Here is a 25,446-nt window from a genome sequence, read left to right on the forward strand (position 1 = left end):
TTTTAAGATTCATTGACTGATGCAACATACATAAGCAGATACTTACCAAAGATAGCAGAGGTCATAGCGTTGATTTGGCGCTTCAAACCGGCTAGTTCTTCAGCCACCAGTTTCAGGGCTTCTTCGACATCTACGGCTCTTTTGGTCAAACCAGCTTTTTCGGTTTCCCATGCAGCACGATCTTTATTGAAGGATTCTTTCAATTTTTCCATTCCGGCCAGGGCCTGGGTCAGCTCCCCTTTGGCTTTTGCAGCTTCGGCTTGTTGCGACTTCACATTTTCTTGCAAATCAGAGTTTTTGGCATCTTTGCTTCTCAGTTCAGCCTGCAACATTGAAGGTATCTTCAACAAAACAACATATATAGGCACTAAGTATAAAGCATATAACAAGTTATCCACTTCATACTTGGGGGCTAATGCTTATTTGCTCTCAAATACTACGATGACAAAAGTAATTCCCAAGCTCTTCGTGATGCTGAAATCGACGAAGGTAGAAATCAAGAAAAGCATCAAGTGTTGATGGTTGACAAAGACCACTAGTTTCAAAAAGGGCAAAGGGAAAGAAAGGGAACTTCAAGAAGAACGGCAAGCAAGTTGCTGCTCAAGTGAAGAAGCCCAAGTCTGGACCTAAGCCTGAGACTAAGTGCTTCCACTACAAAGGGACTGGTCACTAGAAGCGGAACTACCCCAAGTAATTGGCGGATAAGAAGGATGGCAAAGTGAACATAGGTATATTTGATATACATGTTATTGATGTGTACTTTACTAGTGTTTATAGCAACCCCTCAGTATTTGATACTAGTTCAGTTGCTAAGAATAGTAACTCGAAACAGGAGTTGCAGAATGAACAGAGACTAGTTAAGGTTGAAGTGACGATGTGTGTTGGAAGTGGTTCCAAGATTGATATGATCATCATCACACACTCCCTATACTTTCAGGATTAGTGTTGAACCTAAATAAGTGTTATTTGGTGTTTGCATTGAGCATGAATATGATTTGATCATGTTTATTGCAATACGGTTATTCATTTAAGTAAGAGAATAATTGTTATTCTGTTTACATATATGGTTACACACCCAATGAAAATGGTTCGTTGGATCTCGATCGTAGTAATACACATAATCATAATATTGAAACCAAAAGATGCAAAGTTAATAATGATAGTGCAACTTATTTGTGGCACTGCCGTTTAGGTCATATTGGTGTAAAGCGCATGAAGAAACTCCATGCTGATGGACTTTTGGAATCACTTGATTATGAATCAGTTGATGCTTGCGAACCATGCCTCATGGGCAAGATGACTAAGACTCTGTTCTCCGGAACAATGCACCAAGCAACATATTTGTTGGAAATCATGCATACTGATGTATGTGGTCCGATGAATATTGAAGCTCGCGGCAGGTATCATTATTTTCTGATCTTCACAGATGATTTGAGCAGATATGAGTATATCTACTTGATGAAACACAAGTCTGAAACATTTGAAAAGTTCAAAGAATTTCAGAGTGAAGTGGAGAATCATCGTAACAAAATAAAAGTTTCTACGATATGATCACAGAAGTAAAATATTTGAGTTATGAGTTTGGCCTTCATTTAAAACAATGTGAAATCGTTTCACTACTCATGCCACCTGGAACACCACAGTGTAATGGTGTGTCGGAACGTCATAACCGTACTTTATTAGATATGGTGCGATCTATGACGTCTCTTGCTGATTTACCGCTATCGTTTTGGGGTTATGCATTAGAGATAGCTACATTCACGTTAAATAGGGCACCATCTAAATCCGTTGAGACGACACCGTATGAACTATGGTTTGGCAAGAAACCTAAGCTCACATTTCTTAAAGTTTGAGGTTGCAATGCTTATGTAAAAAAGTTTCAACCTGATAAGCTCAAACCTAAATCGGAGAAGTGCGTCTTCATAGGATACCCAAAAGAAAATGTTGGGTACACCTTCTATCACAGATCCGAAGGCAAGATATTCGTTGCTGAGAATGGATCCTTTCTAGAGAAGGAGTTTCTCTCGAAAGAAGTGAGTGGGAGGAAAGTAGAACTTGATGAGGTAACTGTACCTGCTCCCTTATTGGAAAGTAGTTCATCACAGAAATCTGTTCCTGTGATTACTACACCAATTAGTGAGGAAGCTAATGATGATGATCATGTAACTTTAGATCAAGTTACTACCGAACCTCGTAGGTAAACCAAAGTGAGATCCGCACCAGAGTGGTACGGTAATCCTGTTCTGGGGGTCATGTTACTTGACCATGACGAGCCTACAAACTATGAGGAAGCGAAGATGAGCCCAAATTCCGCGAAATGGCTTGAGGCCATGAAATCTGAGATGAGATCCATGTATGAGAACAAAGTATGGACTTTGATTAACTTGCCCATTGATCGGTGAGCCATTGATATTAAATGGATCTTCAAGAGGAAGACGGACGCTGATAGTAGTGTCACTATCTACAAAAGCTAGAATTGTCGCAATTTTTTTTCGACAAGTTCAAGGTGTTGACTACGATGAGAGTTTCTCACTCGTATCTATGCTTAAGTCTGTCCGAATCATGTCAGCATTTGCCGCATTTTATGAAATCTGGCAAGTGGATAAGCAAAACTGCATTCCTTAATAGATTTATTAAAGAAGAGTTGTATATGATGCAACAAGAAAGTTTTGTCAATCCTAAAGGTGCTAACAAAATATGCAAGCTCCAGCGATCCATCTTTGGACTGGTGCAAGCATCTCGGAGTTGGAATATACGCTTTGATAAGTTGATCAAAGCATATAGTTTTATACAGACTTGCAGTGAAGCCTGTATTTACAAGAAAGTGAGTGGGAGCACTACAACATTTCTGATAAGTATATGTGAATAACATATTGTTGATCGGAGATAATGTAGAATTATTCTACAAAGCATAAATGAGTGTTTGAAAGGAGTTTTTCAAAGAAAAACCTCAGTGAAGCTGCTTACATATTGAGCATCAAGATCTATAGAGATAGATCAAGACGCTTGATAAGTTTTTCAATGAGTACATACCTTGACAAGATTTTGAAGTAGTTCAAAATGGAACAGTCAAAGAAAGAGTTCTTGCCTGTGTTACAAGGTGTGAAGTTGAGTAAGACTCAAAACCCGACCATGGCAGAAGATAGAGAGAGAATGAAAGTCATTCCCTATGCCTTGGCCATAGGTTCTATAAAGTATGCCATGCTGTGTACCAGGTCTATTGTATACCCTACACTGTTTTTGGCAAGGGAGTACAATAGTGATCTAGGAGTAGATCACTCGACAACGGTCAAATTATCCTTAGTGCAATAAGGATATGTTTCTCGATTATGGAGGTGACAAAAAGGTTCGTCGTAAAGGGTTACATCGATGCAAATTTTGACACCAGTTTAGATGACTCTAAATCTCAATCTGGATACATATTGAAAGTGGGAGCAATTAGCTAGAATAGCTCCGTGCAGAGCATTGTTGACATAGAAATTTGCAAAATACTTACGGATCTGAATGTGGCAGACCCGTTGACTAAACTTCTCTCACAAGGAAAACATGATCACACCTTAGTACTCTTTGGGTGTTAATCACATAGCGATGTGAACTAGATTATTGACTCTAGTAAACCCTTTGGGTGTTGGTCACATGACGATGTGAACTATGGGTGTTAATCACATGGTGATGTGAAATATTGGTGTTAAATCACATGGCGATGTGAACTAGATTATTGACTCTAGTGCAAGTGGGAGACTGAAGGAAATATGCCCTAGAGGCAATAATAAAGCTATTATTTATTTCCTTATATCATGATAAATGTTTATTATTCATGCTAGAATTGTATTAACCGGAAACATAATACTTGTGTGAATACATAGATAAACTAAACGTCACTAGTATGCCTCTACTTGACTATCTCGTTAATCGAAGATGGTTATGTTTACTAACCATAGACATGTGTTGTCATTTGATTAATGGGATCACATCATTAGGAGAATGATGTGATTGACATGACCCATTCCATTAGCTTAGCACCCGATCATTTAGTATGTTGCTATTGCTTTCTTCATGACTTATACATGTTCCTGTGAGTATGAGATTATGCAACTCCCGTTTGCCGGAGGAACACTTTGTGTGCTACCAAACGTCACAACGTAACTGGGTGATTATAAAGGTGCTCTACAAGTGTCTCCAAAGGTACATGTTGGGTTGGCGTATTTCGAGATTAGGATTTGTCACTCCGATTGTCGGAGAGGTATCTCTGGGCCCTCTCGGTAATGCACATCACTTAAGCCTTGCAAGCAATGCAACTAATGAGTTAGTTGCAAGATGATGTATTATGGAACGAGTAAAGAGACTTGCCAATAACGATATTGAACTAGGTATTGAGATACTGACGATCGAATCTCGGGCAAATAACATACCGACGACAAAGGGAACAACGTATGTTGTTGTGCGGTCTGACCGATAAAGATCTTCGTAGAATATGTAGGAGCCAATATGAGCATCCAGGTTCCGCTATTGGTTATTGACCGGAGACGTGTCTCGGTCATGTCTACATTGTTCTCGAACCCGTAGGGTCCGCACGCTTAACGTTGCGATGACAGTTTCATTATGAGTTTATATATTTTGATGTACCGAAGGTTGTTCGGAGTCCCGAATATGATCACGGACGTGACGAGGAGTCTCGAAATGGTTGAGACATAAAGATCGATATATTGGACGGCTATATTCGGACACCGGAAGTGTTTTGGATGATTTCGGAGAAAACCGGAGTGCCGGAAGGGTTACCGGAACCCCCTGGGGAAGTATTCGGCCTTAGTGGGCTTGAGGGGAGAGAGAGGGCAGCAGCCCAGGAGGTGGCGTGCCCCCTCCCATGAGGAGTCTGAATTGGACTAGGGGAAGGGGGCGCGGCCCCTCTTTCCCTCTCCCTCTCCCTCTCTTTCCTTTCCCCTTCTCTCTTCCTAGTTGGACTAGGAAAAGGGAGTCCTACTCCTACTAGGAGGAGGACTCCCCCCTCCTTGGCGCGCCCCAAGGGCCGGCCGGCCTCCCCCCTTGCTCCTTTATATACGGGGGCAGGGGGCACCTCTAGACACACAAGTTGATCTTCGTGATCGTTCTCTTAGCCGTGTGCGGTGCCCCCCTCCACCATAATCCTCGGTAAATATTGTAGCGGTGCTTAGGCGAAGCCCTGCGACGGTAGAACATCAAGATCGTCACCATGCCATCGTGCTGACGAAACTCTTCCCCGACACTTTGCTAGATCGGAGTCCGGGGATCATCATCGAGCTGAACGTGTGCTAGAACTCGGAGGTGTCGTAGTTTCGGTGCTTGATCGGTCGGGCCGTGAAGACGTATGACTACATCAACCGCGTTGTGCTAACGCTTCCGCTTCCGGTCTACGAGGGTAGACAACACTCTCCCCTCTCGTTGCTATGCATCACCATGATCTTGCGTGTGCGTATGAATTTTTTTTGAAATTACTACGTTACCCAACAGGCACGCGGCGGTGTTGCCAACACCGGGCACACGGAGACTGGGACCTGCACGAGCTTACGCCATGTCGAAGAAGTCGGAGAGGCCAATAGAGAAGAACTCGACGACGATTGCGGCGTCCATCGGCGCGGGGCCGATGTCACCAATGGTGGTCGGAGTAGACGAAGTGGTCAGGGTAGATGATGACGACGCTGGCGACGGGCTAGTGCTGGACGAAGATGAAGGAGGTGGATGGGCGGCGGCGGCTACGTGGGTAGCGGCGGCGGCGACCAAAGAAGAGCGGCGACGGCGGCGGCTAGGTGAAGGAAATATGCCCTAGAGGCAATAATAAAGTTATTATTTATTTCCTTATATCATGATAAATGTTTATTATTCATGCTAGAATTGTATTAACCGGAAACATAATACATGTGTGAATACATAGACAAACAGAGTGTCACTAATATGCCTCTACTTGACTAGCTCGTTGATCAAATATGGTTATGTTTCCTAACCGTAGACATGAGTTGTCATTTCATTAACGGGATCACATCATTAGGAGAATGATGTGATTGACTTGACCCATTCCGTTACCATAGCACTTGATCGTTTAGTTTGTTGCTATTGCTTTCTTCATGACTTATACATGTTCCCATGACTATGAGATTATGCAACTCCCGTTTACCAGAGGAACACTTTGTGTGCTACCAAACATCACAACGTAACTGGGTGATTATAAAGCTGCTCTACAGGTGTCTCCGAAGGTACTTGTTGGGTTGGCGTATTTTGAGATTAGGATTTGTCACTCCGATTGTCGGAGAGGTATCTCTGGTCCCTCTCGGTAATGCACATCACTTAAGCCTTGCAAGCATTGCAACTAGTGAGTTAGTTGCGGGATGATGTATTACGGAACGAGTAAAGAGACTTGCCGGTAACGAGATTGAACTAGGTATTGAAATACCGACGATCGAATCTCGGGCAAGTGACATACCGATGACAAAGGGAACAACGTATGTTGTTATGCGGTCTGACCGATAAAGATCTTCGTAGAATATGTGGGAGCCAATATGAGCATCCAAGTTCCGCTATTGGTTATTGACCTGAGACATGTCTCGGTCATGTCTACATAGTTCTCGAACCCGTAGGGTCCGCACGCTTAAAGTTTCGGTGACGATAGTATTATGAGTTTATGTGATTTGATGTACCAAAGGTAGTTCGGACTCCCGGATGAGATCGGGGACATGAAGAGGAGTCTCGAAATGGTCGAGACGTAAAGATCGATATATTGGACGACTATATTCGGACATCGGAAAGGTTCTGAGTGATTCGGGTATTTTTGGGGGTACCGGGGAGTTACGGGAATACGAGGAAGAAGTAATGGGCCTCATGGGCCAAGTGGTGGAAGAGAGGAGGCAGAGCGCGCACCCCCCTAGCCCAAACCGAATTAGACTAGGGGGCCGGCCCCCCTTTCCTCCTTCTCCTTCCTTCTCCTTCTCCTCCTTCCTTTCCTCCTCCTAGTAGGAGTAGGAAAGGGGAGTCCTACTCCTACTAGGAGGAGGACTCCTCCTCCTGGCGCGCCCATAGAGGGCCGGCCGGCCTCCCCCCTTGCTCCTTTATATACAGGGGCAGGGGGCACCTCTAGACACACAAGTTGATCAGTTGATCTCTCCCAGCCGTGTGCGGTGCCCCCCTCCACCATATTCCACCTCGTTCATATCATAGCGGTGCTTAGGCGAAGCCCTGTGCCGGTAGCAACATCATCACCGTCACCACGCCGTCGTGCTGACGGAACTCTCCCATGAAGCTCTGCTGGATCGGAGTTCGCGGGACGTCATCGAGCTGAACGTGTGCTGAACTCGGAGATACCGTGCGTTCGGTACTTGGATCGGTCGGATCGTGAAGACGTACGACTACATCAACCGCGTTGTGTGCTAACGCTTCCGCTTTCGGTCTACGAGGATACGTGGACAACACTCTCCCCTCTCGTTGCTATGCATCACCATGATCTTGTGTGTGCGTAGGAAACTTTTTAAAATTACTATGTTCCCCAACAGTGGTATCAGAGCCTAGGTTTTATGCGTTGATGTTATGCACGAGTAGAACACAAGTGAGTTGTGGGCGATATAAGTCATACTGCTTACCAGCATGTCATACTTTGGTTCGGCGGTATTGTTGGATGAAGCGGCCCGGACTAACATTACGCGTACGCTTACGCGAGACTGGTTCTACCGACGTGCTTTGCACACAGGTGGCTGGCAGGTGTCAGTTTCTCCAACTTTAGTTGAACCAAGTGTGGCTACGCCCGGTCCTTGCGAAGGTTAAAACAGCACCAACTTGACAAACTATTGTTGTGGTTTTGATGCGTAGGTAAGAACGGTTCTTGCTAAGCCCGTAGCAGCCACGTAAAACTGTTGGGGAACGTAGTAATTTCAAAAAAATTCCTACCCACACGCAAGATCATGGTGATGCATAGCAACGAGAGGGGAGAGTATGATCTACGTACCCTTGTAGATCGACAACGGAAGCGTTTGGTTGATGTAGTCGTACGTCTCCACGGCCCGACCGATGAAGCACCGAAACTACGGCACCTCCGAGTTCTAGCACACGATCAGCTCGATGACGATCCCCGAACTCCGATCCAGCAAAGTGTCGGGGAAGAGTTCCGTCAGCACGACGGCGTGGTGACGATCTTGATGTACTACCGTCGCAGGGCTTCGCCTAAGCACCACTACAATATTATCGAGGACTATGGTGGAAGGGGGCACCGCACACGGCTAAGAATATGATCACGTGGATCAACTTGTGTCTCTAGGGGTGCCCCTTGCCTCCGTATATAAAGGATCCAAGGGGGGGGTGCGGCCGACCCTAGTAGGAGGCGCGCAGGAGGAGTCCTACTCCTACCGGGAGTAGGACTCCCCTCCCTTTCCTTGTCCAAGTAGGAGAGGTGGAAGGAGAGAAGGAAAAAGGGGGGGCGCCGCCCCTCCCTCCTTGTCCAATTCGGACTAGGGGGAGAGGGGGCGCGCGGCCTGCCCTGGCAGCCCCTTCCTCTTCTCCACTTTAGGCCCATGAGGCCCATTAACCCCCCGGGGGGTTCCGGTAACCCCCCGGTGCTCTGGTTTTATCCAAAACTTCCCCGGAACACTTCCGGGGTCCGAATATAGCCGTCCAATATATCAATCTTTATGTCTCGACCATTTTGAGACTCCTCATCATGTCCATGATCACATCCGGGACTCCTAACTAACTTCGGTACATCAAAACTCATAAACTCATAATATAACTGTCATCGAAACCTTAAGCGTGCGGACCCTACGGGTTCGAGAACAATGTAGACATGACCGAGACACGTCTCCGGTCAATAACCAATAGCGGAACCTGGATGCTCATATTGGCTCCTACATATTCTTCGAAGATCTTTATCGGTCAGACCGCATAACAACATACGTTGTTCCCTTTGTCATCGGTATGTTACTTGCCCGAGATTCGATCGTCGGTATCTCAATACCTAGTTCAATCTCGTTACCGGCAAGTTTCTTTACTCGTTCCGTAATACATCATCTCACAACTAACTCATTAGTTGCAATGCTTGCAAGGCTTATGTGATGTGCATTACCGAGAGGGCCCAGAGATACCTCTCCGACAATCGGAGTGACAAATCCTAATCTCGAAATACGCCAACCCAACATGTACCTTTGGAGACACCTGTAGAGCTCCTTTATAATCACCCAGTTACGTTGTGACGTTTGGTAGCACACAAAGTGTTCCTTCGGTAAACGGGAGTTGCATAATCGCATAGTCATAGGAACATGTATAAGTCATGAAGAAAGCAATAGCAACATACTAAACGATCGGGTGCTAAGCTAATGGAATGGGTCATGTCAATCAGATCATTCATCTAATGATGTGATCTTGTTAACCAAATGACAACTCTTTGTCCATGGTTAGGAAACACAACCATCTTTGATTAACAAGCTAGTCTAGTAGAGGCATACTAGTGACACTCTGTTTGTCTATGTATTCACACATGTATTATGTTTCCGGTTAATACAATTCTAGCATGAATAATAAACGTTTATCATGATATATAAGGAAATAAATAATAACTTTATTATTGCCTCTAGGGCATATTTCCTTCAAAAACTTGCAACAAACAAAGTAGAGGACGTCTAACTTGTTTTTGCAGGGCATATTGTGATGTGATATGGTCAAGACATGATGCTAAATTTTATTGTATGAGATGATCATGTTTGGTAACCGAGTTATCGGCAACTGGTAGGAGCCATATGGTTGTCGCTTTATTGTATGCAATACAATTGCGTTGTAATGCTTTACTTTATCACTAAGCGGTAGCGATAGTCATGGAAGCATAAGATTGGCGAGACGACAAGATGCTACGATGGAGATCAAGGTGTCGCGCCGGTGACGATGGTGATCATGACGGTACTTCGGAGATGGAGATCACAAGTACAAGATGATGATGGCCATATCATATCACTTATATTGATTGCATGTGATGTTTATCTTTTATGTATCTTATCTTGCTTTGATTGACGGTAGCATTATAAGATGATCCCTCACTAAATTATCAAAGTATAAGTGTTCCCCCTGAGTATGCACCGTTGCGAAAGTTCTTCGTGCTGAGACACCACGTGATGATCGGGTGTGATAGGCTCTACGTTCAAATACAACAGGTGCAAAACAGTTGCACACTCAGAATACTCAGGTTAAAATTGACGAGCCTAGCATATAACAGATATGGCCTCGGAACACGGAGACCGAAAGGTCAAGCGTGAATCATATAGTAGATATGATCAACATAGTGATGTTCACCGTTGAAACTACTCCATCTCACGTGATGATCGCACATGGTTTAGTTGATATGGATCACGTGATCACTTAGAGGATTGGAGGGATGTCTATCTAAGTGGGAGTTCTTAAGTAATATGATTAATTGAACTTAAATTTATCATGAATTTAGTCCTGGTAGTATTTGCATATCTATGTTGTAGATCAATAGCTCGCGTTATTGCTTCCCTATGTTTTATATGTGTTCCTAGAGAAAACTAAGTTGAAAGATGATAGTAGCAATGATGCAGACTGGGTCCGTGATCTGAGGTTTATCCTCATTGCTGCACAGAAGAATTATGTCCTTGATGCACCGCTAGGTGACTGACCTATTGCAGGAGCAGATGCAGATGTTATGAACGTTTGGCTAGCTCAATATGATGATTACTTGATAGTTTAGTGCACCATGCTTAACAGCTTAGAATCGGGATTTCAAAGACGTTTTGAACATCATGGACCATATGAGATGTTCCAGGAGTTGAAATTAATATTTCAAGCAAATACCCGAGTTGAGAGATATGAAGTCTCCAACAAGTTCTATAGCTAAAAGATGGAGGAGAATAGCTCAAGCAGTAAGCATGTGCTCAGATTGTCTGGGTACTACAATCGCTTGAATCAAGTGGGAGTTAATCTTCCAGATAAAATACTGATTGATAGAATTCTCTAATCACCATCACCAAGTTAGTAGAACTTAGTGATGAACTATAATATGCAAGGGATGACGAAAACAATTCCCAAGCTCTTCGCGATGCAAAAATCGGCGAAGGTGGAAATCAAGAAAAACATCAAGTGTTGATGGTTGACAAGACCACTAGTTTCAAGAGAAAGGGCAAAGGGAAGAAGGGGAACTTCAAGAAGAACAACAAACGAGTTGCTGCTCTAATGAAGAAACCCAAGTCTGGACCTAAGCCTGAGACTAAGTGCTTCTACTGCAAAGGGACTGGTCACTAGAAGCGGAACTACCCCAAGTGTTTGGTGGATAAGAAGGATGGCAAAGTGAACAAAGCTATATTTGATATACATGTTATTGATGTGTACTTTACTAGTGTTTATAGCAACCCCTCGGTATTTGATACCGGTTCAGTTGCTAAGAGTAGAACTCGAAATGGGAGTTGCAAAATAAACAGAGACTAGTTAAGGGTGAAGTGACGATGTGTGTTGGAAGTGGTTCCAAGATTGATATGATCATCATCACACACTCCCTATACTTTCGGGATTAGTGTTGAACCTAAATAAATGTTATTTGGTGTTTGCATTGAGCATAAATATGATTGAATCATGTTTATTGCAATACGGTTATTCATGGAAGTTAGAGAATAATTGTTGTTCTGTTTACATGAATAAAACCTTCTATGGTCATACACCCAATGAAAATGGTTTGTTGGATCTCGATCGTGGTGATACACATTTTCATAATATTGAAGCCAAAAGATGCAAAGTTAATAATGATAGTGCAACTTATTTGTGGCACTGCCGTTTAGGTCATATTGGTGTAAAGCGCATGAAGAAAATCCATGCTAATAGGCTTTTGAAATCACTTGATTATGAATCAGTTGATGCTTGCGAACCATGCCTCATGGGCAAGATGACTAAGACTCCGTTCTCCGGAACAATGGAGCGAGCAACGGATTTGTTGGAAATCATACATACTGATGTATGTGGTTCGATGAATATTGAGGCTCGCGGCAGGTATCATTATTTTCTGATCTTCACAGATGATTTGAGCAGATATGAGTATATCTACTTGATGAAACACAAGTGTGAAATATTTGAAAAGTTCAAAGAATTTCAGAGTGAAGTGGAGAATCATCGTAACAAAAATAAAAGTTTCTACGATATCATCACAGAAGTAAAATATTTGAGTTACGAGTTTGGCCTTCAGTTAAAACAATGTGAAATAGTTTCACTACTCACGCCACCTAGAACACCATAGTGTAATGGTATGTCCGAACGTCGTAACCGTGCTTTATTAGATATGGTGCGATCTATGATGTCTCTTACTGATTACCACTATCATTTTGGGGTTATGCATTAGAGACAGCTATATTCACGTTAAATAGGGCATCATCTAAATCCGTTGAGACGACACCATATGAACTGTGGTTTGGCGAGAAACCTAAGCTGTCGTTTCTTAAAGTTTGGGACTGCGATGATTATGTGAAAAAGTTTCAACCCAAATCGAAGAAGTAAATCTTCATAGGATACCCAAAAGAAAATATTGGGTACACCTTCTATCACAGATCCGAAGGCAAGATATTCATTGCTGAGAATGGATCCTTTCTAGAGAAGGAGTTTCTCTCGAAAGAAGTGAGTGGGAGAAAAGTAGAACTTGATGAGGTAACTGGACCTGCTCTCTTATTGGAAAGTAGTTCATCACAGAAATCTGTTCCTGTGACTACTACACCAATTAGTGAGGAAGCTAATGATGATGATCATGTAACTTCAGATCAAGTTACTACCGAACCTCGTAGGTAAACCAGAGTGAGATCTGCATCAGAGTGGTACGGTAATCCTGTTCTGGAGGTCATGTTACTTGACCATGACGAACCTACGAACTATGAGGAAGCGATGATGAGCCCAGATTTCGTGAAATGGCTTGAGGACATGAAATCTGAGATGAGATCCATGTATAAGAACAAAGTATGGACTTTGATTGACTTGCCCAAGATCGGCGAGCCACTGAGATTAAATGGATCTTCAAGAGGAAGACGGAGGCTGATAATAGTGTTACTATCTACAAAGCTAGAATTGTCGCAAAAAGGTTTTCGACAAGTTCAAGGTGTTGACCACGATGAGAATTTCTCACTCGTATCTATGCTTAAGTCTATCCGAATCATGTTAGCTATTGCCGCATTTTATGAAATCTGGCAAATGGATAAACAAAACTGCATTCCTTAATAGGATTTATTAAAGAGAGTTGTATATGATGCAACCAGAAGGTTTTGTCGATCCTAAAGGTACTAACAAAATATGCAAGCTCCAGCGATCCATCTATGGACTGGTGCAAGCATCTCGGAGTTGGAATATACGCTTTGATAAGTGAGTGGGAGCACTACAGCATTTCTGGTAAGTATATGTATGACATATTGTTGATCGGAGATGATGTAGAATTATTCTGCAAAGCATAAAGGAATGTTTGAAAGGAGTTTTTTCAAAGAAAGACCTCGGTGAAGCTGCTTACATATTGAGCATCAAGATCTATAGAGATAGATCAAGACGCTTGATAAGTTTTTCAATGAGTACATACCTTGACAAGATTTTGAAGTAGTTCAAAATGGAACAATCAAAGAAGGAGTTCTTGCCTGTGTTACAAGGTGTGAAGTTGACTAAAGACTCAAAACCCGACCACGGCAGAAGATAGAGAGAGAATGGAAGTCATTCCCTATGCCTCAGCCATAGGTTCTATAAAGTATGCCATGCTGTGTACTAGACCTATTGTATACCATGCCCTGAGTTTGGCAAAGGAGTACAATAGTGATCTAGGAGTAGATCACTGGACATTGGTCAAAATTATCCTTAGTGGAATAAGGATATGATTCTCGATTATGGATGTGACAAAAGGTTCGTCGTAAAGGGTTACGTCAATGCAAGTTTTGACACTGATTCAGATGACTCAAAGTCTCAATCTGGATACATATTGAAAGTGGGAGCAATTAGCTAGAGTAGCTCCGTGCAGAGCATTGTTGACATAGAAATTTGCAAAATACATACGGATCTGAATGTGACAGACCCGTTGACTAAACTTCTCTCACAAGCAAAACATGATCACACCTCAGTACTCTTTGGGTGTTAAATCACATAGCGACGTGAACTAGATTATTGACTCTAGTAAACCCTTTGGGTGTTGGTCACATGTCGATGTGAACTATGAGTGTTAATCACATGGTGATGTGAACTATTGGTATTAAATCACATGACGATGTGAACTAGATTATTGACTCTAGTGCAAGTGGGAGACTGAAGGAAATATGCCCTAGAGGCAATAATAAAGTTATTATTTATTTCCGTATATCATGATAAATGTTTATTATTCATGCTAGAATTGTATTAACCGGAAACATAATACACGTGTGAATACATAGACAAACAGAGTGTCACTAGTATGCCTCTACTTGACTAGCTCGTTGATCAAAGATGGTTATGTTTCCTAACCGTAGACATGAGTTGTCATTTCATTAACGGGATCACATCATTAGGAGAATGATGTGATTGACTTGACCCATTCCGTTAGCATAGCACTTGATCGTTTAGTTTGTTGCTATTGCTTTCTTCATGACTTATACATGTTCCCATGACTATGAGATTATGCAACTCCCGTTTACCAGAGGAACACTTTGCGTGCTACCAAACGTCACAATGTAACTGGGTGATTATAAAGGTGCTCTACAGGTGTCTCCGAAGGTACTTGTTGGGTTGGCGTATTTCGAGATTAGGATTTGTCACTCCGATTGTCGGAGAGGTGTCTCTGGGCCCTCTCGGTAATGCACATCACTTAAGCCTTGCAAGCATTGCAACTAATGAGTTAGTTGCGGGATGATGTATTACGGAACGAGTAAAGAGACTTGCCGGTAACGAGATTGAACTAGGTATTGAGATACCGACGATCGAATCTCGGGCAAGTAACATACCGATGACAAAGGGAACAGCGTATGTTGTTATGCGGTCTGACCGATAAAGATCTTCGTAGAATATGTGGGAGCCAATATGAGCATCCAGGTTCTGCTATTGGTTATTGACCGGAGACATGTCTCGGTCATGTCTACATAGTTCTCGAACCCGTAGGGTCCGCACGCTTAAAGTTTCGGTGACGATAATATTATGAGTTTATGTGATTTGATGTACCGAAGGTAGTTCGGAGTCCCGGATGAGATCGGGGACATGACGCGGAGTCTCAAAATGGTCGAGACGTAAAGATCGATATATTGGACGACTATATTCGGACATCGGAAAGGTTCCGAGTGATTCGAGTATTTTCGGGGGTACCGGGGAGTTACAGGAATACGAGGAAGAAGTAATGGGACTCATGGGCCAAGTGGTGGAAGAGAGGAGGCAGGGCGCGCGCCCCCCTAGCCCAAACCGAATTAGACTAGGGGGTCGGCCCCCCTTTCCTCCTTTTCCTCCTTCTCCTTCCTTCTCCTTCTCCACCTTCCTTTCCTCCTCCTAGTAGGAGTAGGAAAGGGGAGTCCTACTCCTACTAGGAGGAGGACTCCTCCTCCTGGCGCGCCCATAGAGGGCCGGCCGGCCTCCCCCCTTGCTCCTTTATATACAGGGGCAGGGGCGCACCTCTAGACACACAAGTTGATCAGTTGATCTCTCCCAGCCGTGTGCGGTGCCCCCCTCCACCATATTCCACCTCGGTCATATCGTAGCGGTGCTTAGGCGAAGCCCTGTGTCGGTAGCAACATCATCACCGTCACCACGCCGTCGTGCTGACGGAACTCTCCCGTGAAGCTCTGCTGGATCGGAGTTCGCGGGACGTCATCGAGCTGAACGTGTGCTGAACTCGGAGGTGCCGTGCGTTCGGTACTTGGATCGGTCAGATCGTGAATACGTACGACTACATCAACCGCGTTGTGCTAACGCTTCCGCTTTCGGTCTACGAGGGTACGTGGACAACACTCTCTCCTCTCGTTGCTATGCATCACCATGATCTTGCGTGTGCGTAGGAATTTTTTTGAAATTACTACGTTCCCCAACACTAGGTTAGGAGCGCGGCGGCGGTGCTCGAAGTAGGCGAAGAACCCGACAGCATGACGGAGACCGGCACGGACGGTGGCGTTCCCACACCAAGGGAGGCGGCGCGACGCATACCACGGGAAGTTAACGCGTGTGGACGAGGAAGTGGACCGTGGGCCGCCGCGCTACGGCCCGAAGGGGCGACGCAACGGCGGCGGGCAGGCCGGGGTGATGGCGGGAAGACCTCGAGGCGGCGGCAGGGACCGCGGGCCGCGGCGCGACAGCCCGAAGGGGCGGCGCAGCGGAGGAGCGCGGGTCGATGCAACCGCGGGGACGGCCTCTGGACGGCGGCGTGGACCGCGTGCCACGCTCGCTACGGCCCGACGGGGCGACGCAGTGGCGGCGAGAGGGTCGGTGCTGCCATGGGGGCGACCTGGAGCGGACGGCCTCTGGGCGGCGGTGGACCGCGGGCCGCGGTACTACGGTCCGAAGGGGCGACGCAGCGGTGACGCGGGTCGGTGCAGCTGGGAGAAGAACCACGGGTCGGCGGCGCTGCGGCCCGACGGGGCGACGCTGCGGCAGCCCATTGCTCGATCGGTAGAGGGGCACGTTGAACTCGGGACGGTCTTCATGGAGCCTGCGGAGGCGCGCGCAACCGACGGGCCAGGTCGGTCGCACGGTGTAGATGAGGCGGATCGCGGCGGTGGGCGGGTGATCAATCCGATCGTGCGCGAAGTCGGGGACGCCGCTCGGTGGAGGCGCGGTGGCATCGGAGTCCGAGATAAAGCCGGCGGCGGCGGGCGGCAGGGCGGCTATGATTGGCCGCAGCATGGTGCGAGGCCGCCGGGTCGGGGTGATGCAGGAGTCCCGGTCGGAGCAGGGCGGTACGACCGGCGCAGGGCGACGGGCGGACCACGCGCGGATGGCGGCTGGCCTAAGGGCCGCCTCGGCGCGCGTGGCAGCCGGGTCAGAGGAGAGGCCGGCTGGTCGCGCCGGGGTCGGAGTAGAGGCGCTCGGGGTCGACGGCGACGGTGGGCGACGCAAACCGATCAAGAATAGATCGGAAAACTAAAAAGGAACCACGTGATCAAAATGACCGGCGAAAGACAGAAAACTCCAAAGCAAAGCTCAGAGAAAAGACTCTTTAGGGCAGCGGGTCAACACGATCGGCGAACGAACTCTAGGTACGGGCGGCGCGGCCCCCGGCGGCGGTCATGGAAGCCGACCGCCCCGGGGGCGGCGCGCGGGTGCGAAAGCGGCGACGGCTAGGGTTTAGGATCGACTTACGATAGATATCATGTTAGAAAGGAGAAAGAGATTTGGTGAAATAATTCGTTGTATTGCTTGAGTCTCGTGGGCATATATATAGGAGTACATGATCTACTTGAAGTACAAGGCAAGCCAGAATATTTTCTAGTCTAACCTATGTTTCCCATACAATCACGTTACTCAACAATTCACTTCATAGGATTTTTTTTCCATTGAGTCTAGGCTAATGTTTATTTTCCTATGAAATGCGAAAGATTGGAAGAATTTCTCCATAGAAATATGATTTTATTCATACAAACCAAAGGACTTTAAAGAATTTTTCTTTACAAAAATCCAATCCTATGAAATTCCTGCAAAAATCCTCAAGGCCTTATACAGAAGAGGAAGAAGAGGAACCACTCGAAACCAGCACCTCACACGTGCAGTGTACCATTGGACCCGAAAATTCAACCGAGACCAAATGAAAAATCAGTCAGACTGATTAAAAAAAGATTCATCGGGGCATGCATTTCCCTTGGTCTCTGTCTGTGAGTCTGAAGCACTCTGGAAGTCTGGAGTCGATTCAAAACCGCGGCGAGTAGCTTCTTTGTCCGGTCAAGATCGCCGGCTCATCCACACATAAATAATACGTACACGCCACAAAGCGAGAGGAAGCATGGAGCAACAGCGACGGGAGCCGGCGCCGGAGACGGAGGTCACCCTGCGCGAGTTCACCGAGGCCGATGCGGAGGCGCTCTTCGCGTGGGCGTCGGACCCGCGCGTGGTGCTCTTCCAGCGCCGCGAGGCCTACGCGCGCGTCGACGAGGCCCGCCGCTACATCCTCGACCACGTCCTCCCGCATCCGTGGTACCGCGCCATCTGCGTCGGCACCGTGGTGGTGGGCTCCATCTCGGTCAAGCCCGCGGGGGAGGAGGGCTCGTCGTCGTCGAGGGCGTCCCTGGGCTACCGCGTCGCGCACGGCTTCTGGGGCCGCGGCATCGCGACGCGCGCGGTGCGGATGGCCGCGTCGGCGGCGTTCGCGGAGTGGCCGTGGCTGGCGCGGCTGGAGGCGGTGGCCGACGTGGAGAACCCGGCGTCGCAGCGCGTGCTGGAGAAGGCCGGGTTCGTGAGGGAGGGCGTGCTCCGGCGCTACCTCGTGCTCAAGGGCCGGCCCAGGGACATGGTCATGTTCAGCCTCTCGTCGTCTCGGACCGCGACGAGAGGGCCATGCCAAAATTTACAAGTGAAAGAACCATTTGAATTGAATAATGAGCAGGTATCGAAAAGCAAGACGATAAAACGTTGAACTCTCAATCGCCAAAGACTACAATCAAACTACACGAGCAGAGGCGGGCGGGGAGCGATGGACCCTGACGGCGACGCGCGGCATCAGCAGCGGCGGCGGCGACCGGAGGAGGAGGGCCCGGTGGTGTCGCTCCGGCCGCTGGGTCTGGCGGACGTGGACGACTTCATGGCGTGGGCGTCGGACGAGCGCGTGATGCGCCACCTGAAGCGCCCCCTGTGCGCGACGAGGGAGCAGGCCGTGGCGCAGATCAGGGACACCGTGCTCGGCCACCCGTGGTTCCGCGCCGTCTGCGTGGCGGGGCGCCCCGTGGGGCAGGTGTCCGTGTGGCCCTACCCGGACGACGGCGGCCACCGGGCCAACCTCGGCTACGCGCTGGCGCACCGCCACTGGGGCCGCGGCATCGCCTCCGCCGCCATCAGGATGGTAACTCCGTTAGCTGGTGACCCGGGCGGAGCTCCGGTTCGGCCTCGCGCGTCGAGTGACTGACTTGCTGTGTTCTTGGCGCGCGCAGGTGGTGGGGAGGGTGTTCGAGGAGCTGCCGGGGCTGGGGAGGCTGGAGGCGGTGACGGACGTCGGGAACGCGAGGTCGCAGAGGGCGCTGGAGAAGGCCGGGTTCCAGATGGAAGGGGTGCTGCGCAGCTACATCGTCCGCCCCGGCGCCGGCGACGGCGAGGCCAGGGACGCGGCGGTGTACAGCTTCTTGTCCTCCGACCCTCGTCCTCCGCTCGCGTGATCGCGCCCGCTGTTTCGCTCGCTCGCCACTTCGTGCCGTGTAAACCTCCACTGTTAATAACAAGTTTAAATCTGAAGCCCTGATGATTGCCAGTATGTAGTGTTTGCTGAAGGAATTCCATCAGCAGCAGAGAAGATATTCCCATGGCTTTGCTTCAGTCTTCAACTTTAGCATTTTCTAAGGGATTTTTCATATATTATTATTGTAGGATTAGAGGACTTGTGTGGAACGCATGAATTTGACTGTGAGAGAGAAACCTATCAGTCAGGTTTCAAAAGCTTAAGCTTGCCCATGATTCCGCTCCCAAGTACTCCCTCAGTAAAGAAATATAAGTTTGTTTAGATCACTATTTTAGTGATCTAAATATAAGACCGTTTCAATCACTACTTTAGTGATATAAATATAAGACCGTTAAGAAAATAGTGGTTCAAACTTCAAAGTCCATAACCTAGCTAGGTTCGATAGACTGATAAACTGTGTCGAAACATGGAAAATGGAAAGTCACTAGAACTAGCATATGAACAATCAGATGCAGTGACCTGCCAGGTTAATAAACCTACCAGGGGTCAAAAAAGCTCAGATTAACCCCTTGCCCATGATTCCTCAGGGGTCAAAAGCAGTACCAGCACCAATAATGCAGTAACAGCAACCAAAAGACAAAGAAAAGATCGATACCCAACAGGCAACAGTACAAGCAGAACTCACTCACCCATGAATGATGGCATGACAATCATAACTCATAATCATGTTTGGTCCAGCACCTGCACTGCACCCACCGATTTTTTTACACAAACAGCGTGATGATTAGGAGCAGTTGAGTTCTCATTATGCCGGTCCGGGCTGCTGCATTTTGTTTTAGTACGAGTGATGGGCCATGGCAAACCACACAAACCTATGAATCTTTTTCAAGATGGCTACTTTTGGCCCCCTTGAATCACTGAACAGGGTGCAGTTGGTTTCAGTTCCATCCTCCCTTTTGATGAATAAGCAAGCAAAGCAAAGTGTTTGATGGTGATTGAAAAAAAAAACCCAGAAAATTTGATGATTGACGAGTACTAACTGGTGTTTTGTTTTGATCAGAGTGGATCTGTCAAAAGAGCCATGCTGTGGATGATTTTGCTTTCCAGTAGTTTAATGAACACAGTTTCTTTCAGAGTGCATTGTGGGACAAATGGCTCCATGTCACCTCTAATGGCCAGAATTTAACTTGCAGCATACAGGGCAGGGTAGAAGAACACTGGCATCAAATTTCATTCCATTTAACTAGAACGTCGAACAACATCTTTCAGTGATTCAGGGGGCAAAGTTCTTTTAATCCGCGGCAAAAGACTAAAAATCATTCTGTTCTCCATGACCAAAAAACATCATCCAGTCTTGCAAAGTCGAGAAGAAACTAAAAATGAAAACAATAAATCTCATCTCGGTTATTCAGGGCCATCATGCATGCCTTCTCCTCCACTGAAACACTCTTGTGAAACGCACCGTCCCTCGCCCGTTTAGCTAGCTAGCGCAGGTTGTCCACCGCTTCGTCGAAAAGCATTTCCCGGTACCGGCACTCGTCGCTGCAGAATGCTTTGCCACCCCTGATGAAGAAAGAAAGAAAAAAGGACCAATTATATCACAGAAATGTGCCAATAATATCCAACTGATGAGTTATTTAAGAAAAAGCAGAGCTTTTGGGGGCAATTGATGTTCATGTTATGCTCTTTGTGCAAAGCAGAGGCACAAATAAAACTGCTCTGATCGAGAAGATAGCATCTGAAATCGTGAGGCCGGCTAAAAGTTTTTGAGCGCATCTCCAGGTTTGAGTTTATCACTTCAATCCATGAACAAAGACATGGCACAGATCCCTTTCCTATCGAACCAAACTCAACTCAGTATAATCTTTTGGCATAAGGCTGTCAAACTAGCAAGCATATACTACTATGCGATTCTTTTTTTGTATTTGCGATGACGATAATAGCTGCTTCGGGTCATGGTCAGGAGTAGGCTTGGGACAGGGACCTCGTTTAGCATTTAGCAACATCATCAATTAGGAGGCCAAATAGTTTAATCCCTAGGATGTTGTTAACATAATCCCCCAGGGGACCCAACATTAGGATAATGAGCTTCTTTTTGCATAGTTTTCTACGCGAAAGCGATGCGGAAGGAAACATTTTATTTTGTTCGCACCAAACGAGGCCTACTCTACTATACAAGCTCCAATAATGAAGAAGAATCAGACCCATCGACGAAGATATATTATTGGCATAGTATAGAACTGTCATAATCTTGATGAAGTATATATACTGAAGATGTACTATCTGCTTCGCTTGACGGAGAGCCGGGGGTATTCCTCCTTTTTGAAAACAATCAGTGAGTTGATGATTACATGGATAAAACTTGCAATGACGAAGCACTCCATGTCAAATTGCAGTAAATAAAAACCAGAACTTGATGTCAATGCACAATTTTATCCCTCCCCTGCCTTGTATTTTTTGTATTTGTGGATGATGATGATAGCTGGTCCGGGTCATGGTCAGGACTCAGGAGTAGGCTTGGGACATGGACCTGGTTTAGGATGCCAAATAGTTTATCCCTAGCTACTCCCTCCGTCTTATATAGCGTTAAAAAACGTCTTACATTATGGGACGGAGTAGTAGGAATTAGTTGTTAACATAATCCCCCGGGGTAGGGCCCCAACAGTAGGATAATGAGATTGTTTTGCATGGTTTTCTACGTGAAAGCGATCTGGAATCAAAACAACTCCCTCACAAGGACATATTTTGTTCCCACCAAACAAGGCCTACTCTACTAATTAAGCTCCAATAATGAAGAAGAATCAGACCCATCCTCAAAGATCCCTAATAACATATAAAACTGCCATGATCTTGATGAAGTATACTGCAGATGAATTATGTTGATACTATATATCAACAATCAGCGAGTTGATGATTACACACATAAAACTTGCAATGATGAAGCACTCATGTCAAATACTGGCAGTAACTAAAAACTGAGAATTTGATGTCAGTGCATAATTTATCCCTCCCCTGCCTTCTATCTACTCTGCATCTGATGCATACTACTAGTTGTGACAGTATATTCAGAAATTACATTCTGCTCCATGTTGTGAATGCACATTCTTTTTTATGTAAATTGTGTTGTTTCAGTACCTGCAGTATAAGTTCATCATGCATGTTGTCAAAATTCATGCCTCCAAGCTTTCAGATCATCTTATACTGTATTTATCATGGACAGACCATTCGCATATATAAGCAGAGCAACCGGCAGAAACAGCGACATCAATCAATCATCAACATATACGCAGTGTCTACAAACCATATATTTGGTACAAGAAAATTATTAAAATGGCGAGTAATAATTTTTTAAAGAGATCTGCATACATACAGAAAGGAAACTCACCGATGGATGAAGGTATCATTGGCATGCCCTGCAAGTTGCCTGCGGCATGCATGGCAAGAGCTCAAGAAACCGCTCGCCGGCACGGCGGCGGTGCCCGGTCCGTTGTCCACGAGCACATCCCCGCAGCTCTCGACTATGCAGTCGTCGAAGATGTGCCGGGTCCTCGGGTTGGGGCCGCGGGAGATGACGCACGTGTAGTCCTCCGACATGGCCATTTCCCCCGGGGCGACGCCGGCGGCGAACACCCGGGCGGTGGGCGAGCTGACGACCTCCGGCAGGAACCTCCTGGCCGGGGACAGGACGGCGTCCCGGTTCTTGACGCCGAACTCTATCGGGGAGGACACCAGCTCCGCGGCCCTGCCGGACGGGACCTGGATCCTGAGCTGCGACCCGAACACCACCTTGCGGCCGCCGGCCTCGGCGTTGCCGTGCTCCCGGAGCACGTCGGCGAGGCCGCCGGCGCCGGCCGGCTCCGCACCCAGAGCGGCCGTCTCCATCTGCGCCTTCCTGAGGCTTCTCTCCGAGAGGAAGGGCGGCAGCGCGGAGCAGCAGAACTGCTTGGTCTCGAGAATGGAGGTGGGGCTCATGGAGGAGGAGGGCCCCTGCTCCGCGCCGTCCAAGAACCCAGCCTGCGGCAGCGCCATGTACGGCCTCGGGGAAGAAGAAGACTGAGCAGTGGCGCCGGCGAGGGGCTCAGGTTGAGGCATGAGACCTCCGCCCCCGCCTCCGGCGCCAACCGCTCTCCTCGATCTGTTCCGCAGCATCGCCTCGGACGGACGGAGCACCTGTGGAGCAGGCAGAGGCAGGCCATGACCAACCATGGAAAAGACGGCAACTGCCGCGCGAGCTTTTGTTCTGTAGCTTTAAAGAATAATCAGAGACGGGCCAAAAGCTCACCAGAAAGCAACGTTCTCGGACGGACGGATCGAACTACAATGGCCGCCGCCGCTCCCAACGCATTTGCCTCGATCTAGGCTCCGTCAGGGACCAGAGTCTCGTTCTGAAATCGAACGGGCCGCGAGGTGGAAGACGAGCAGGGCGGTTCCGGACAAGGGGAATGCTTGCCGAGGTAGGTGGCCGAGGAGAAGCAGGAGAGGAGAACACAAATTCCGCCGGAAACCGCCCACGGATGAGCAACCAGCCGCCGCGAAAACCGCCGGAAAGCCGTCGGGCTGGGCTCGGCTGGGCTTGCGGTTGCTGGGTAGTGGGTCTGTGTATTTATACAGGCGGGGAGCGCGGAGTCTCCCGGTCCATTTTTACCCCGGGGAAGTGGCAGCTCCTCCCACGGCCACGGCGGAAGGGGACATGGAAGAGAAGAGGAGAACAATAATTGATCATCTTTTTTGTTAGCAAGTGCCTACAAACTGTAATTGATGCGATCTTTGATGACGGAAGTGCAGTGTGTTAACTCGAGGGAGTACTGCCACAGTTGAGTTAACTGCACCTGTAAAAAAATTTGGAATCTTAATTGTGGTCATGCTAGTGATCATGACCGTGTTATCTTTGTTTGACATTATCTTTTGTGTGGAGGTGTTTGATTTGTACGATGGAGTAGATATGCGTTTCTCTATGCTCCCACTTCATTAGACCTAATTCCAAAGAATATTTTTATTTACCCTAACTTGTTGGGAAAAGGTTCCTTTTTTTTCGAAAAGGAGGTTACCCCGGCCTCTGCATCAGAACGAAGGGAAAAGGTTCCTAAAGACTAAAGAACCAACATCGGTTTTCTAGCGATTCAGAGCGAACACTCTTCTTACCATCCGATCAAATAGTACGGATCTCGGCGCAAGGCTGGTGCCACGGGGTCATTTGGAATCGTTCGCGCAGTGATTGAACCGAGCGAACGAAGTACCGCGTTTCCTCCTCACTGCTATAGCATGGTCGACATTTTTCATACATTTTGCCATGTCAACATTTTTCATACACATGCCTGCAATCCTGTGGCCACTAGCTTCATTCTAGCTTGTTTCTTTTTGTACAAACAGAGCATGTGTGGAGAAAATTACCTCTCTGTACCCCCTCAAAGTCATGGTTGTTCTGAAATTGCATTGCTATAGGGGCTTGCTTTAGACAAGTTAAATTGGCACCGTAAAGATTTAAAATTGGCATGTTTTTCTGTCATGGCAAGTTCATCCCACTACAAATTTGCCATGTGTCCAGTACGAATCTTTGTACAATTGCCATGATCACAGTATTTGTCATGTGAAACTTTTTTTTATACAAACACACACTTTTGCCATGTTCAATGTGAAATATTATGTAAAATGACATGGAAAATTTTCGACACACTGACATGGCAAAATTCAGAAAAGTTTGTTTACCCAAACATGGCATATTCAGATTTTTTTTAATAAATGTTTGTACTGCGATCATGGCAAATTCAGAATTTTCATTTTGACCCCAAAACTGATGGCATTTTTCTTAATAAATTTGCAATGTCACATGGCAAACTTATGGATTTTGTTCTTTCGAAGTCATGCAATTGCCCACATGGCATTTAAAAAAATCTCACATGGCAAATTTAGGAAATTTATTTTTTATAAATCATGGCAATTCTTAAAAACATTTCTACTTTTTACACATGTCAAATTTATGATTTCTAAATCATGGCAACTTTACAACTTTTTAAAAATGTCCACAAGGCGAGTTTAGTACTTTTACTCCACAAAACCATGTCAACTTTTTGTAGAAATATGTAGTCGTCACATGGCAAATTTAGATCTTTGATTTTCTAAATCATGGGATTTTTAAAAAATGCTTCTACTTTGTC

The 25,446-nt window shown here is 46.6% G+C and overlaps 3 protein-coding genes across 4 annotated transcripts; 2 read left to right on the plus strand and 1 right to left on the minus strand.

The window, feature by feature from the left end:
• The first annotated feature begins 17,665 nt into the window (after positions 1-17,665).
• On the plus strand, positions 17,666-18,538 carry LOC125550218 (uncharacterized). Its single transcript, XM_048713164.2, has one exon. It carries the CDS (start codon positions 17,909-17,911, stop codon positions 18,536-18,538), a length of 630 nt encoding a protein of 209 aa, XP_048569121.2. The 5' UTR covers positions 17,666-17,908.
• Positions 18,461-19,563, plus strand: LOC125550219 (uncharacterized). The gene is made up of 2 exons (XM_048713165.2): positions 18,461-18,961; positions 19,050-19,563. Exons 1-2 carry the CDS (start codon positions 18,596-18,598, stop codon positions 19,269-19,271), a joined length of 588 nt encoding a protein of 195 aa, XP_048569122.2. The 5' UTR covers positions 18,461-18,595; the 3' UTR covers positions 19,272-19,563.
• Positions 19,564-20,498: 935 nt separating this feature from the next.
• On the minus strand, positions 20,499-23,980 carry LOC125550217 (NAD(P)H-quinone oxidoreductase subunit, putative (DUF581)). 2 transcript variants are annotated; one of them, XM_048713162.2, is made up of 3 exons: positions 23,574-23,980; positions 22,677-23,461; positions 20,499-20,854 (listed from the first exon to the last, which is right to left on the minus strand). In XM_048713162.2, exons 2-3 carry the CDS (start codon positions 23,438-23,440, stop codon positions 20,776-20,778), a joined length of 843 nt encoding a protein of 280 aa, XP_048569119.1. In that variant the 5' UTR covers positions 23,441-23,461; positions 23,574-23,980; the 3' UTR covers positions 20,499-20,775. The 2 variants fall into 2 exon arrangements, with proteins under 2 accessions (XP_048569119.1, XP_048569118.1); XM_048713161.2 differs by lacking the exon at positions 23,574-23,980 and having other exon boundaries at positions 22,677-23,512.
• Positions 23,981-25,446: the final 1,466 nt, after the last annotated feature.

The sequence above is a fragment of the Triticum urartu genome, chromosome 4A (genome assembly GCF_056163025.1).
Source record: "Triticum urartu cultivar PI428250 chromosome 4A, HENAU_Tu73, whole genome shotgun sequence".
Taxonomy (NCBI): Eukaryota; Viridiplantae; Streptophyta; class Magnoliopsida; order Poales; family Poaceae; genus Triticum; species Triticum urartu.

Coding starts and splice junctions, on each gene's coding strand:
- LOC125550218 (XM_048713164.2), top strand. CDS start 17,909: ATGGAGCAACAGCGACGGGAGCCGGCGCCGGAGACGGAGGTCACCCTG.
- LOC125550219 (XM_048713165.2), top strand. CDS start 18,596: ATGGACCCTGACGGCGACGCGCGGCATCAGCAGCGGCGGCGGCGACCG. Junction 18,962..19,049: donor CCTCCGCCGCCATCAGGATG/GTAACTCCGTTA, acceptor TGGCGCGCGCAG/GTGGTGGGGAGGGTGTTCGA.
- LOC125550217 (XM_048713161.2), bottom strand. CDS start 23,497: ATGGTTGGTCATGGCCTGCCTCTGCCTGCTCCACAGGTGCTCCGTCCG. Junction 20,855..22,676: donor AATGATACCTTCATCCATCG/GTGAGTTTCCTT, acceptor TTTCTTCATCAG/GGGTGGCAAAGCATTCTGCA.